Here is a 14,310-nt window from a genome sequence, read left to right as displayed (position 1 = left end):
GAATGTAATCATTCAATGAATCTCCTGCAGTGATGAAGATTTAGTCGATCCTATCCAAGATCAGGTGAGCTTGATCTTCACAGCCAAAATGCCATCCAAAGCATCTTCCCAGCTATCTCTCATCATTCCACAGTACTCTTCCACAGCAGCCTCATCCTGCAGCTCTGCCATTCGCTCAGCAAACACTTTACTGGCCTCATCAGTCTCGTCCGTACGGCAAAGAGTAACGTCCACTAGCCTCCCTAGCACTCCCGAAGCACTAAGTTCTTGCTTAAGATCCTTAGCTCGCTGCTGTGTGGCTTCAACTAGCTCCTTCAGCACCGGCTTCAACTCATCCAGGTTCTTCTTCAGCTCCGTGTATCTAGTCTTGTCCTTGTCTGCTTTGAGCTTCTTAGCCACGATGTTTGTGAATTGTGCCGTCGTCCGCAAGAGCTCTAGGTTCACGAAGTGATGGTGTAGATAGTGCCAATCTGGATACTCAACCCCGTTCACAGTAGTGGGATGAATTGACCACTGGTCGTCCTTCAGCTTCGCAAGGAGGTTTTGTAGGTTGGGGCTTCCGCTGTTCTCCTTGCTCGAGAATTGGAGGAGAATGTTACTTAGATCCTTGTACAACTCGAGAGCTGCTCTCTCATCTTTTGTGAGACAGTCGGTCGTGTTTGATGTTCTTGTCATGACCTTGGCCAGGTGCTTTTGAGCAGCCTCAATGTCTGACCGTGAATCCATGGCTTCCGCGCTCAAAAAATCCGTGAGGTACTCGTGCAATGCCATTGCGTCGATCCACTCTCTAAATGGTTGAGGACCACATTGTAGGTATGTTTGCAGTTGCGTATCCTCCACGCCATATCCTGGCATGAAGGATGTGTCTCTTAAGTCGACCAGCTCGCCTTCATGCAGTTCCAAATCAGATGCGACAGGCACACTCAGCATTCTCTGACATTTGCGTTCTTCGATCTCATAGCATTGTTTGACAACACTGTTTTGTAGGCTGTTCCGTAAGTCAACCGTATTGATCACGTTCGAGTAGGACTCGTGTTTGAGGCCGTCCCGGATAGCTCGGTCAAGACTTCGTTGCGAATTACTGAAGACTGTCAGAGCCGTGTCTAAGGCTCCCAATGGGTTAAGGCTGTCTGCGCCATGTCCATACTGCCGAGGGTGCAGAGTAGAGATTCGCGTTAGGATGAAGTGACCAAGAGTCTCCCACTGCAGGTTCTTGATGCTGAGATGAATAAAATTTCCCATGGCGAGATGTATCTGACCCGAAAACATCTGCACCTGTACTAGCAGCATGCGTAGTGGATAATAGTCCTTGTAGTGTTGGCAAGCGGATTGCAGGATTATGCTAGCTTGCATAACATAGTCCCTGCGATTCGAGCCCGATGCAAGCCTCAGCAAAACAAGTGCAGCAAGGAGGGCTGACTCCGCGCTGACCAAAGGATTGTCGTCTCCCGAAGATTTGTACAGATTCAAGGCCTTTGACCCAAAATCGAGAGCTCTCGACTCCGACAGGTCTTCTTGACACAGAAGATTGAACCTCAACTTTAGTGAAAACAATTTCTGTACGAAGTTGATCTCAGTCGAAAAGCTGTCGTCGATCATCGTGCTGAATGTGCGAACCACCTCAATGCCTGGTCTCATCAATTTCGAGATTAGGTCATCGAAGCAAAAAGCTTTGGCACCGAACAGTTCATAATATCTCCGGCTCGCTTCTAGGAGTTCTGACGCCTTGGCTTTGTCCTCCAGTGTGATGGAAGCTAAAAGGTCGATGGACGCTAGAAGCGCTTGCCTGTGGTTAGGTTCTCTAGATAGGATGGTCTCTAACAAGGTGAGTTGCGAGTTCATGAGTCGAGGTGTTTTGGCTGCCCTGACGACGATTGACCAGAATCTATCGTCCTCAGTCACGTTTTTGTTGCCTACTGAGACACGGGGACCAATGAAGGTCCGATAGAGTTGATCACTATCTGCCTGACTCACGGCCGGCAGGAGCAGGCTTTCCGTCGCGAGCCTATCCTGACTCGTAACCAGACGCAACTGCTCCGAATTGAGGAGGTCTACCAGTTCTGCGGCACTGCCTTCTGTCATCATAATGGCAGCGAGAAGGCTGAGCTCCTCGATGCTAGAGATCCCCTGATCATATCAGTACACATGTTGAGAGCTTTGCCGAAAGTACTTACCTTGTCAGATTTATCTTGCGCAGCTTTGGTAACCATACGACTAGCGAGAGTTCCGAACAGTTTCCTGTCTTTCTCCTGCGACGTACCATCCTGGCTGATCAAGTAGCACATCAAAATATTCCAGTAGTCATATTTTCGTTCCTTCGGAAAGGCTTTTCTTAGAGCCATGGTGGCCTGTAAAGAGAAGACCCCATGTCAGCCCATCTCTTTCAGCGTTGGGTGTAATCTTCACACCTTTTGAGCATTTTGCCAGTTACTGGCTGTAATCGAACTGTTGAGCCATGTCGTTACCAACTCGTGGTCATTTGGTCGCGCCGCAACAGCCCGCTCCCACAATTTCGGACTCTCTTCACCATCCAGGTGCATAAGCTTCAGCGAGTCTTGCAACTGATGGATAGCCTCGAAGTTGAGGACTGGTTCTGTTCGGCGGCATAGCTGCAAAGTCTCTTTCGAGCCACTTTCTTTTTGCTTCTTGTCGGGCGAACGTAGGAGAACAGCAGCTTTCAGCGCCTAGCACGATGGTCAGTCTGATATCCAACAGGACCAGACTAGTGCACTGACCAAGAATCTGTCGGATGCTTCACCTTTCTTCTGCCATTTTTCGCAATCTTTTAATGCTTGCTTGACGTTACCTGCCGACAAGGCGTCGATGATGGGTCTTATGCGCCTTTCAGTTACGGCTGAATCTGCCATGTTGTGCTGCAGCAGGATGATCTCAATCCACAACGCCGATCTATGGCTGGCACGGTGGGGATGCTCTGAACATTACCACCACGAGGTACCTGGACAAAGTCTCGAACTCATAAGGACAACGAAGGCTGTGACACTTCGGAAGTAGGTGTTACACGAAAACAACTTGGTTTGTTGGGCAGGAAAGACGTAGGCTTTCACCACCGAGAATCTTAGTGTTCATAGTAACGTTGTAACAGAGCATGTCGCACCGCAACTACCAACCCACCATGACATTTGGAAGTCGTTACTACTATTACATTATACGGGAGTGTCTTCGTTTTTCGCTATACAGAGCCCTCTCATCACAAGGGAACACCACCAGTACTTCTGGTTCACATTCCCAACGCCATCGCTATGCCAGAACAAATATGTACCAATCTCTTGCTTGCGATGCTTTTTTCGTTCATACGAGCCTCGATCAATGTACAGCCATCGACGGCCTTCTTATTCCTCCATCAGCGCTTGTACTTTGCCTCGCGCATTTGTTGCATCTAAGATTTGTCAGTATCTAGCAAGACCGGCAACCAGAGTACCATACCCATTCTTTCTTGCAGTCTCTATATGCTCTGATAAACTGTTGTCAGTGTTGTCCAATTCAAGCTCGTCCTTCAACAATCCTCATCTTGTTCATGCGACTCACTGAAAATAGTCCTGGCACATATCTCGATCGCCATTATTCCTGTTCATACATCGTATACTCCGACTTGCGGCCTCCTGACAAGGATCGTGGTATTTCGAGGCGCTCTTCCTACACACAATAAAGATCAGCTGGCTGAGTAGAGATCTCTGCCTGGCATCCTCACTGCGTGAACTTGTCCTTTGACTTATCCCAAACAGTCTCTGTGCCGGACTCTGCAGCTTTGTCTCCTACGGTGGTCGGCATGTTGCTCAGTTATCAATTACTATATCTGTCATAAACACATTGTGTTGATGAGTGTTGCGATAGTCCGCTTGCTTTCTGAATACAAGAAGCAGGCGAGCATGCGCTGTAGAGTGGCACTACGGCATAAAGTGCTTGCCGCAGATCATGATGCACGACTGGGCCATTTTCATTACAAAGGGCTCCACAAGCATATGCCTGAAGCTCCTGTACATAGTATTTAGGTCAATTAACATATTCAGTTATCAGTATCAATTACGAGAATAAGGACTTTGATATTCTTCGTAGCGCTATCTGGTCACTGTCTTGCCCTTACTCGACCCATTCGCCTCTTTGATCCTGGGCCTCGTCTTTCTTTCCCAAACCATAAGATACCCTTCTCGAGTAAACAACGTTTCTGCCTCAGCTCTTTCAACATATAGATCTTGTATCTCCCTCCACTCTGGGAGCCTCCTTCCCTGCTCCGTTCCTGCCACGTCCGCGGCTGCTTTGTCTCGAACCTGCACTTTCCACATTACCTTCTCGCCTTCCCCACCAACTGCACGATTCGCTGCATCAGCAGCATTACTGTCTTCACCGCCTCCTTTGCCTGTGGCAGCATCCAAAATAATGTTGCTGACCATTTCGTATATGATAGGCTCGCTGGGTGACGCAAACTCAGGGTTCGGCTCAACATATGGCGACATGTCCAGCCCTCGTGGAGAGGGAAATGTGACAATTGTAGGATTGCGCTCACTTACAAACTTGTTGACACTGAAACGTTTTATATGGAAGATGATATATGGTGGTAACGGATGAAGTAATCTATGTCGCACTCGAGTGTTGGCCTTTTCCGACGTTTGTAGGCCACCGTATTTCTGCAACAACGTTGTCAAAGCGACCTGAGGAATAATATTCTTGCTTTCCACGCTGTCGCGAAAAAGTGGAATAGGTGGAAGGTCGAGTGTGAGGATCATGTACGGAGAGACTTTTGTGTCGATCTGCGAGGACTCCTCGAACCGTAGACGATCGTCGCCTGTTTCGACGGCACGAATGGCTTGGGTTTCGATACGTATTTTGCCCTGGAACGTCCGCTGTATTATGCTTGACAATGGCTTTGTTTTCGAGCCGCCAAGAGCAACGTGAAGACTGTTCAAGAACCAGGATATGAAATCGACTGGGTCTGATTGTTGTGTGAGGGTAAACTTCTTCGACGATCGGATCGCAATCTCTTGGATGAGTTCATGCGGCGATACATGATTTCGAAAAGCTTTTGTATTCCAAATCTTGCGAACGAGGGTGCTCAATCTTATGGCTAGCTGCGAAGAGTTTTGAGGAAAGTCATGCAGAAGGAGGAAGTTTCTTATGGGCGCGACGTGGGACAGCGTCTGTACAACAACATTTAGGTAGTCATTCGCCTTGATGTTGTTCATGCCTATAAAGCCAGGTCTGTACCTTTTGTTGGAGAGATCCACAGACTCGAACGGCACTTTGTCCAGCTTCTTAACATCTTCTTCTGTAAACTTTGGATCTATCACGTATTTGATGTCGTCCAGACTCCTGTTCAGAACCTCGTAACCTTCTGGCAACACATACACTTTTTTCGTTTCCATATTGATGTAGACATGATGGTCCTCGTCCAGAGCGTGAAAATAGGCATATGACTTCATCCCTCGTCCTTGGAAGTACTTTCCGCATACCAGGCAGGCATAGACATTGATGTTTGATAGTGTTACTGAGCATAGTTTCTCGAAGTCGAAATCCAGGACCGACCTGTTGATCGTGTCAAGATAGAGATCGCCATAACCCTGCAACGGCGCTTTGTCTTGTGTCGGCGCAGCAATACTGTACTCTTCATCGCTGTCAAAGTCATCGTCGGCGTCCGGCGCAGTCTTGCCAGTATGATTGGTTTCTTTCAGCCCATTTTGTCGAGGGTGCGGTGCTGATACATCTTCAAGATCGTCCTCAACCCTAGCACGCTTGCTCGCGGGCGAACCTGCTACTTCGTGCGGTTCTACTGATTTGCGCTTGGACATCATGGTCGTAGGATGTCAAACTAGTCCTATGGAGGCAGGCTGGAGAAGGAAATAAAAATATGCAAACAGCACAAACAGCTTGTCGATCAAGGTCGCAACGCGGAGTTCGGGGAACGCGTTCATTACGGCAGAGTCAGCATCAGCCGAACTTGCAGACCCAAACACATTGGCTTCTCAATCGATTACTGATTAGGTCTATGTAGGCACAGCGATATTACAGACATCAGAATTTGCCCCACATGTAACGGGGACCATAATACAACGCAAGCTGACTCATGCCTTGCCAGATCGCTCCACGCAAAAGGAACTCTATCCCGAAGGACAACCAAATCATCTTAACGCGCTGCCACTTCACAGGACTGATTTGAAGGAGTCCAGTCGATGTCAGTCCAGTTTTTGCCAGTAACGGTAAGCTGCCCATAGCAGCTCCTGTCCTTGACATATACCAGCCTGCCAGAGATTGTAGGTACCTTTTCTCGAGAGGCAGCAATAGATAGCTCGTTAAAATCGAGCTTGCGTGCCACGCAAGAGAATCCACCGCAAAAGTCGTCAGTCTTGTCATCCTGGATTGGACATTGTCCTTCTTTTTGTGCCTTGACCGCTTCTTACGTCGAGCTTCGGCAAGCATAGCTTCAATTTCTTGATCCGGATACAGCCCGTTTGTTTCTGTCAGTCTTCGAGTCGGTCGCGGAGTTGTTTGTGACAATGAGATTGCTCTTCTAATTCCTACTTCTGGAGTAGGCGGCGGAGAAGGATCCCCATCGATGGGCGGCGGTGGCGGTGGTGGTAAGGAAGGACTTTCGATATCGACAGGCACAAGACTTTCAGAGTCGCCATGCGTAGGGCGTGAGATGGATACCGGAGGTACTGGTATTAGAGCCTGCCCGTCAACGTAAATGACTGTCTCGTCGCCCTCACCCGGAAAGGAAGTTTCAGATATACTGTCGTCCAAAAAATCAATGTCTCGAGTCCATTGATCTACATCGACGAAGAAGTCTTCTTCGACATCAACGCCTAGACTCTCAAGGTTGCTGATAATATTGCGTGCTCGAACGACTGAGCGATGACCTTGAAAGCCTTCCTCATTGTTTTCTATCATCGCACATCGCGTCAAAGTCTCCTTCTTCAGTTCTTGCTTATCGTGTCTTTGTGTAAATAGCATCGAGAGCCATGGAAATGCAATGGGTAGCGCTGACCAGAAGTTATCTGGCCCATAAAAGCGTCGATCGGTATGTGTTCCGATCCTGCGCCCGACGCCCACGATCGAAACGTCGTCCACCGAGTCGTCATGCTCAGCAGCTTGAGCTGAAATTCTTGTTGGCCGATGAGGACGAGTCACAACTTGCCGTAACAAGCCGAATATTCTCCAACCAATTTCATATCTAAGGTAGCAATGGATTAGATAAAGGCTAATTGCAAGGTTCCAACGCGAAGATATCAATATTTCCAGCACTAATGGTAACATTAATTGCTTCCGCTGTACAGCATCTTTGGTGAACCGCCAAAGTTGTGGCAGAACAGGGAGTCCTAGTGATTGCAAAGTTGACAGAAATTCCAAAGGTATCTCGACTGCAAGGAACACAAAACTTTCACTGTACTCATTTAGTCCGGGAAAACAGCACGGAGGTGTCCTCAGATACTTACAGCCATGATTCAGCACGCTCCTTTATTGGTAACCGTGCCTGCTCAACATGGAACTCAAGGTAGTTCATACACTCGACGGGCTCGCTGACCTCGACTTGACGAGCCAGTCTCGCGATCTGAGCTACACTCCAAGCAGGAAAGCCACCAAATAAGAAGCCGAGCGGTCTAGCACTGAATTCGCGATGAATCGTGTCGACTGCGTTCAGGGACGGTGATCCAAAGGCCTGCCACATACTGGTCAGTAACGTCACAATGCGCGGTGCTGAACAGACATGCCAGCCATCTTCTTCTTAAAGACCCTATCCACCAGGTCAAACAGTATCCCAGGAACCGATCGCCACATTTGAACAGAAAACCTATATTGTTCTCTTCGTTGATGAGTTCCAGCTGGTCCTCTTCAGGGAGCTCTCTAGCTGAACGTCGTTGCCTCTTGGCTGCATCCTTACGAATAATCACCCCACATGCCTCCAGCACTTCGTTCTGTGCTTTCTGGAATTGCTTGGCACGTTGTGTTGAATCGACGTTCTGTGGATGTCCTCGCTCATCCCAATGCTGTGTGTAGCTTCTATCGTCGTGCGCACGAGCTTGTGGACCAAGCACAAAGTCTCCATTTTCATCGCGAAGAGGAGGACCAAAAGCTGATCTGCCCAAAGCAAGCCTGGCCAGGTAAGCCTCACGACCCATCGTGCCGGGGGAGTAGGAAGACAAATTTCAGGAGACTAGCCCACACACCAAACATCTTTCTCCGCGCCTCAGCTGTTGTGATTGAAAGGATGTAGACGAGAAGAAACACCTTGTGAACAAACTTAAAGGAAGGAAAGCCCTACCATGTGTTTGCTGACCTGTTGGAAACTGCTTCTCTTAGTTGACGGCAACAGCCGAGACTAACGCAGCACTATTTTTGCTCCACCTAAATTTTTGTCCATCACTGTAGATACTTCATCGCTTGCACCCGGTCTTTCAAAGACAACCTTCAGACTTCTCGAGTAAAGGCGGAGGTGGTCGGGACTGGTATCATGGCTTCTAAATTATCTACGAGAACTACATTCAAGGAGTTTCGCGCTATAGAGCCCTTCTATACCGGCGGCGAGATCACAACAGATGAGACTGGGACATTCTTGGCTTCGACCTTAGACGACGAAGACTGTTTGATCGTCGATCAGAGATCAGCGAAACCTCTTTGTCGAATTGAGGGTGATGGCGAAGCCATTACCAGCTTGGCGCTTACTCGTGGTGCTCAACACGTCGTTGTCTGCTCGAGGTCACTTTCGATGAGAATATTTCAGCTTGCTCATAGTGATGGCGCTGTTACAGCTGAACTACTGCGAACACTCAAGCCTCATGCAACGCCAGTCGTCGCATCTACTGTTGATTCGACGGGAACGTTGCTGGCCACAGGTGGTGCCGATGGTATCGTCAAAATCTGGGATATACGCGGTGGCTACTGTTCTCACACTTTCCATGGTCATGGCGGGGTTATCACCGCGCTTGAGATCTTCGACTCAAAGTCCGCCCGACAGGATACTTCAGCGAAGAAGCGTAAGTCTGGTCAAGTGAATGGTTCATCTCAAACAAACTCGATCTTTTTGGCTTCGAGCGCTGAGGACGGTCGAATTAAGGTTCATAACCTCGGTACACGCCAGCAGGTTGCAGCTTTGGACTCGCACGTCAGTGTCGTTCGAGCTTGCAAGTTCTCCCCTGACCAAGATCTGCTGGTCTCCGCAAGCAGAGATCGGACGATAGTCTTATGGGACGTAAAGACATGGACTGCCAAGCGAGTCTTGACTGCCACAGAAGAAATAGAAGCTGCGGGCTTCATGTCAGGAGGCGGATACCTCTATGCTGGTGGAGAGCAAGGACGTGTCCGATTATGGTCTACTTCCAGCGGGCAAGAGCTTCAAACAGCTCCTGGCCGTGGCCTGGAGAATGAGAGCATAACTACTATCCTGTCGATACCTGGACAATACTCGCTCCTCGCTGTGCGTAATAACCAAGTATTAGAGCTTCTCTCTTATCAATCCCTCGAGCAGAGGATACACGATGGTGAAGCAGCACTCGTTTCTACTAGGACGTTCTCTGGAAACCACGACGAAGTGATTGATATCGCTTGCATCGATGCGTCGCTATTAGCAATTGCAGACAACACTGAGACTGTTAAGATACTCTCGACTGCTGCGGACAGGGAATCGAATGATAGTCCTGACTTTGGAAGTAACGTTTCAAGCCTGGAAGGACATACAGACGTGGTCATTTGTATGGACGTTGATGCGCAAGGACAATGGTTCGCAACTGGTTCCAAGGACAACACAGCACGCATCTGGCATAGAGAAGCCAAACAGACAAAGTTCAGCTGTTTTGCAACACTTGCCGGTCACACAGCGTCGATTGGAGCCATCGGCTTTCCCAAGATTGCTAGCAAGTATCACATACCACCATTTCTCGTCACAGGATCTGAGGATAAGACAGTCAAAAAATGGGATTTATCGAAGCTTCAACCCAAGCTTCCTACCACTCCACATGCTATTGCTAAGGCAGTCTTTACAAGAGTTGCACATGAAAAAGACATCAACGCAATTGATCTTTCGCCAACAGAACCGCTGTTCGCATCAGCATCGCAAGATCGTACAATCAAGATATGGTCTACCGACGACGGTTCGACTACGGCAATACTCAAAGGCCACAAGCGAGGCGTCTGGTCAGTACGATTCTCACCAGCAGGAACACCCGCACTCAGTCTATCTGAAGGAGGATCGTCAGGTAATCGTGGCCTGCTCGTGAGTGGGTCGGGAGACAACACCGTCAAAGTATGGTCGCTAAATACCTATACCTGCCTTCTTACCTTCGAGGGACATCAAAACTCTGTGCTGAAAGTGCTGTGGCTACCACCACCTTCAACGGGAGACTCGGATGATTCTCGACAATCGCACCAGAACAAGCCGATGATTGCTTCAGCATCCTCGGATACGCTCATCAAGTTGTGGTCACCTTATGCCTCAGCAGACGCCGACCATCTCCTGACAACTCTAGATGGTCATACAGATAGAGTTTGGTCGCTTGCCGCACCTCTATCTGTCACCAATCGAACTCCAGAGTCCGAAAAGGCTAGGAAAGCAGCTCCTTACAGCCTTATCTCTGGTGCGGCAGATGCAAAAATCGCTTTTTGGACAGACACAACTGCCACAACAGCAATTGAAACTACGAAAGCTTTAACGGAACGTGTTGAGCAAGACCAAATGCTGCAGAACCATATCCTTGCTCGACACTACAAAGAAGGAATTACGTTATCTCTTGCACTAAATCATCCAGGTCGACTGCTTCGAATTTTCGAGGACGTGGTCAATTTGCCTGAAACGGAGCGTGAGCCAGGCACGTACATGGGAGTACAAGTCGTAGACGATGTTATTGGTGGCTTGAATCAAGAACAGCTCTACAAGTTATTGGAGCGAATCAGAGACTGGAACACGAATGCACGAACGGCGACAGTGGCACAGAAAGTGCTCAACTGCTTGCTGAGGAAGTATCCGCAGGGTCTGTGGACCGACATGGCACGAGACAGAGAGGTCCTAAAACTGGCAAGGAGTTCAAGGGCAAAGGGCACTGCTGGTGGTAATGCCATGAAAGACTTATTCAGAGCGCTCGAAGCGTATACGGAACGACACTACAAGAGGATCGAGGAGCTGATAGATGAGAGTTATCTGTTGGAGTATACATTGAGGGAGATGGACGAAATTGGAGGCACGACTGTCACTCAGAACGGCACGTCTAGCACGAGTAAAGATATGATCATGATTTGAGAGGATCTAGCTCGAAGAAGAGAGTTCCATCTCAGCATGCGCGATTGCGCACTTCAGGATTCGCTACTGGCGTAAAGTCTAGCAGAAGTTCAAGCAAAGCAGGCACTAAGCCAACTGATCGACCGATTAAGCTCGAAGTGAGCGAAAGAAGCATCGCAGCGAGCAGATCAAGTGGATTTTATCACTTGCAACCTCAATTCGTGCCACAGACCGCCTCTCCTCTTCTACTTAAAGACTTCACCTTCGCACCTTTGTGCATCTGGTCGTCTTTCTTCTTTCGATCACTAACCCAGGCAAGATCTGATCTGATTTTCCTCAGACATATTCAATCGATCAACAGACCACATACTCGAACCTTACTCAAAGCAACATCTGAATTCCCATACTCCTCCAGCATCATGGCAAATCTCTCAGAACAGGACAAACTCGTATACGTCCTCAGAGTACTGAAACATACCGAACTTCCACAACCGAACTACCATGCCGTCGCCGCCGATACAGGCCAGGCAAATCCGAACAATGCGTGAGTTTTACCCCTTTCTGCTTCGTCCTGCTCTATCTACCTATACTGTGTTCCACGTCGAAGGATCCGTCATTGACTTCTGGTCAGGCAAAAGAAATTCAAAGCTATAGTCGAATCCGTCGGCTTCAAGCTCGTCAACAAGCAGATCGTCGGTGCGGATGGCAGCACTGGCACGAAGGGCATCGAACCACCCAAAACACCTCAAGCTCCGAAGAAGGCTAGTAATGCTAGTGCTGCTCCTGCTGCGCCTAAGAAGACACCTGCCACTGGTAATACCAAGAAGCGGACAGCGAGTACGACCTCGAAGACTTCTGGTGCGGGCAAGAAGAGGAAGATTAGGGAGGAAGTTGTTATTGATGATGTCTCTGAGCAGGATGGAGCAGAGGGTGTAGAGATTGAGGACGAGGATAAGGGTGGTGATACGGATGACGATGTCAAGGTGGTGATGGAGAAGGGAACGAGTCGAGCAAGAAGTCCAACTGTGAAGGCTGAGGCTGAGGTTGATGAGGGGAGTGACGGTTCTGAGAAGTGAGGTAGAGAAGGCACAAGGCAAGAATACTTTGAGGCAGGAAATATAGCTGAGGAATGAGCAAGTGCTGAAGCAGTAGGAGCTAAGCTGGGACAACGACGACATGAACGTGTATTCGGTCGTGAAAGACCATAGCAAGAACGAACAATTGGAATGCTTCATATGCCGCTGGTCGCTGGTACGGCAGACCTCATGAGAGACAAACACAATCAGAATTGCTATCTTCTGTCTCTGCCGCTCTCTCTACCTCGATGGTGTCGATCGTATTCCCGATCCCGATCCCGATCACGTTCTTTGTGCCGGTCTCGATGTTTGTCCCGGTTGTAATCTCGATCTCGATCTCTTCTAGAAGACGTCGAGCCGTGTTTGTTACTGTCTCTATGCCTCTTGTCCCTCTCACTGGACCGGCTTCTGCTCCTCTGGCGAGATCTTGAGCTGCTCTCATAGCTTTCTTCATCCCTGGCCTCATGCCTATCACGGTCCTTTCTCGACCTAGAAGATTCATGACCATTGTTATCATCCCTATCTCTTCTCGAAAAGCCGTTCATGGCATCTCGGTAGTTGCTGTCCCCATTGCGACCGTGTTTCTCCAAGTTCTTGTCCCTGCGATCTCTCCACTCGTCCTTGTCATCCGCCTGATTCTTGCCCTCCTTCTTACGTTTCTCGAGCTCCTCTTCCGAGATCGTCTCACCTGTCTTTGCGTCCCTGACCATCAAAGGTGTGAAGAAACCAGCACCTTTATTGTTCTTTCGCATGTCTGCCTTGCCCCATGCACCGAGCTCAATACCATCAACGCCAGCCGCAGGTTTGGCGCCAATGCCCAAGAACTCTTGCCTCTTTACTCGTTTCTCGTCTTTGTTCCTGTCAGGCTCAAGTTGTATGACCTCGCCATTGGCGCGTCTTTTCTTGCCCATACCTCGTAGCATGGCCAGACCAAATTCCTCGACTGGCATGGCTGCATACTCGTCAAGAGTGCTTGGGTCTGGGTGAGATTCGACGAAGGCCTGGAAATTGTTCTTGTTATCTAGATTACCGAAGCGAGCGTCGTCGTTGGCTTCAATCACCGCTGTGCCTCGCGGCTTATTGTCATCGTCTGCTATGAGCGCTTGCAGAGCTTCTTCGTCAACGGTCGGTGGCCTCGTTGTAGTAGCTTCGTTCGCGCTTGTTGCAACATCTCTTTCCGCAGTAGTACTGCCATTCTCTGTAGTCGCTAATTGCAACCCAGAGGCTTTACTGACTTCATCCTTCTCGACCACTACCACTTGTCTACCTTCCCTCGCTGCGCGCACTTCCTCCGGTAGTCCGTTCTTCTGACGAGAGAACTTCCGCCAATTGTTCCCTGAATTTTCGATCACTAATTCCTTGCTCTCTTCTACCGGTTTAGTCAATATTGCGCCGGCACTACTGAACCCTGTCAAAGCCTCGTGTTTGGGCTCTGCCTCCTCGCGAATGTCCTCGTCATCGTCTGCAAGCGCTGACTTTCCTGCTAGACCGTTCCTTTGCACAGGCTTCAGAGTATGCGTTTTTGTGGATATAGAAATCGGAGTTTTTGAGGGAGTCTGCGCTGATACTGTAGTGTTCGTGGGCTTCTGCTTGCCGAAACCGAATGATATGGGCTTCGACATCTTAAGTCGATGAAGCCAAAGAAACTATATCCAAGGCCTGCCAGCAGGCATTGCGAAGTAGAAGAAGAACAAGGAAAAGAATAAACAGTTACCAAATTTCGTACAGGCAGTCTTCCTCAAGAATGTATCACGTCCAGACAGAAGAAAATTTGCCCAAAAAGGGAAGCCTTATGCGCCTCATACAGGCAACTATTGTTTACTCACTAAAATAAATTTGTAGAAACCTGATAATTTGCAAAGCATGAACGCTGGTTCCTCGTCACCCATTGCTAGCAACGGCGAACTGGAAAGAGCCTCCAAGCTTCCAGAAGATGAATTACTGTCCAGGCTCGTGACACACCAACACCAGACTATTCGTATACTCAGGAAGTACGGACGAAACAACGACGTTCGA

At 48.9% G+C, this 14,310-nt stretch overlaps 6 protein-coding genes across 6 annotated transcripts; 2 read left to right on the top strand and 4 right to left on the bottom strand.

Annotated features, from left to right (window-relative positions):
* Positions 1-60: 60 nt before the first annotated feature.
* LTR64_005714 (uncharacterized protein) lies at positions 61-2,867 on the bottom strand (the record flags this gene model as incomplete). Its single annotated transcript, XM_064900052.1, has 4 exons — positions 61-2,127; positions 2,175-2,348; positions 2,409-2,684; positions 2,736-2,867. The coding sequence occupies 4 exons, from the start codon at positions 2,865-2,867 to the stop codon at positions 61-63; spliced, it is 2,649 nt and encodes an 882-aa protein (XP_064753364.1).
* Positions 2,868-4,076: 1,209 nt separating this feature from the next.
* On the bottom strand, positions 4,077-5,801 carry ubp10 (Ubiquitin carboxyl-terminal hydrolase 10; the record flags this gene model as incomplete). Its single annotated transcript, XM_064900051.1, has 1 exon — positions 4,077-5,801. One exon carries the CDS (start codon positions 5,799-5,801, stop codon positions 4,077-4,079), a length of 1,725 nt encoding a protein of 574 aa, XP_064753363.1.
* A 223-nt stretch (positions 5,802-6,024) lies between these two features.
* LTR64_005712 (uncharacterized protein) lies at positions 6,025-8,129 on the bottom strand (the record flags this gene model as incomplete). The annotated part of the gene is made up of 3 exons (XM_064900050.1): positions 6,025-7,393; positions 7,446-7,669; positions 7,722-8,129. The coding sequence occupies 3 exons, from the start codon at positions 8,127-8,129 to the stop codon at positions 6,025-6,027; spliced, it is 2,001 nt and encodes a 666-aa protein (XP_064753362.1).
* Positions 8,130-8,461: 332 nt separating this feature from the next.
* utp13 (U3 small nucleolar RNA-associated protein 13) lies at positions 8,462-11,239 on the top strand (the record flags this gene model as incomplete). Its single annotated transcript, XM_064900049.1, has 1 exon — positions 8,462-11,239. One exon carries the CDS (start codon positions 8,462-8,464, stop codon positions 11,237-11,239), a length of 2,778 nt encoding a protein of 925 aa, XP_064753361.1.
* A 398-nt stretch (positions 11,240-11,637) lies between these two features.
* LTR64_005710 (uncharacterized protein) lies at positions 11,638-12,294 on the top strand (the record flags this gene model as incomplete). Its single annotated transcript, XM_064900048.1, has 2 exons — positions 11,638-11,762; positions 11,850-12,294. The coding sequence occupies 2 exons, from the start codon at positions 11,638-11,640 to the stop codon at positions 12,292-12,294; spliced, it is 570 nt and encodes a 189-aa protein (XP_064753360.1).
* A 187-nt stretch (positions 12,295-12,481) lies between these two features.
* spp2 (DNA primase large subunit Spp2) lies at positions 12,482-13,916 on the bottom strand (the record flags this gene model as incomplete). The annotated part of the gene is made up of 2 exons (XM_064900047.1): positions 12,482-12,636; positions 12,692-13,916. The coding sequence occupies 2 exons, from the start codon at positions 13,914-13,916 to the stop codon at positions 12,482-12,484; spliced, it is 1,380 nt and encodes a 459-aa protein (XP_064753359.1).
* Positions 13,917-14,310: the final 394 nt, after the last annotated feature.

The sequence above is a fragment of the Lithohypha guttulata genome, assembly GCF_036872675.1.
Source record: "Lithohypha guttulata strain CCFEE 5908 chromosome Unknown scaffold_4, whole genome shotgun sequence".
Classification (NCBI taxonomy): domain Eukaryota; kingdom Fungi; phylum Ascomycota; class Eurotiomycetes; order Chaetothyriales; family Trichomeriaceae; genus Lithohypha; species Lithohypha guttulata.
The sequence above is the reverse complement of the archived record's forward strand: the minus strand, read 5'-3'. Positions and strand labels throughout refer to the sequence as shown.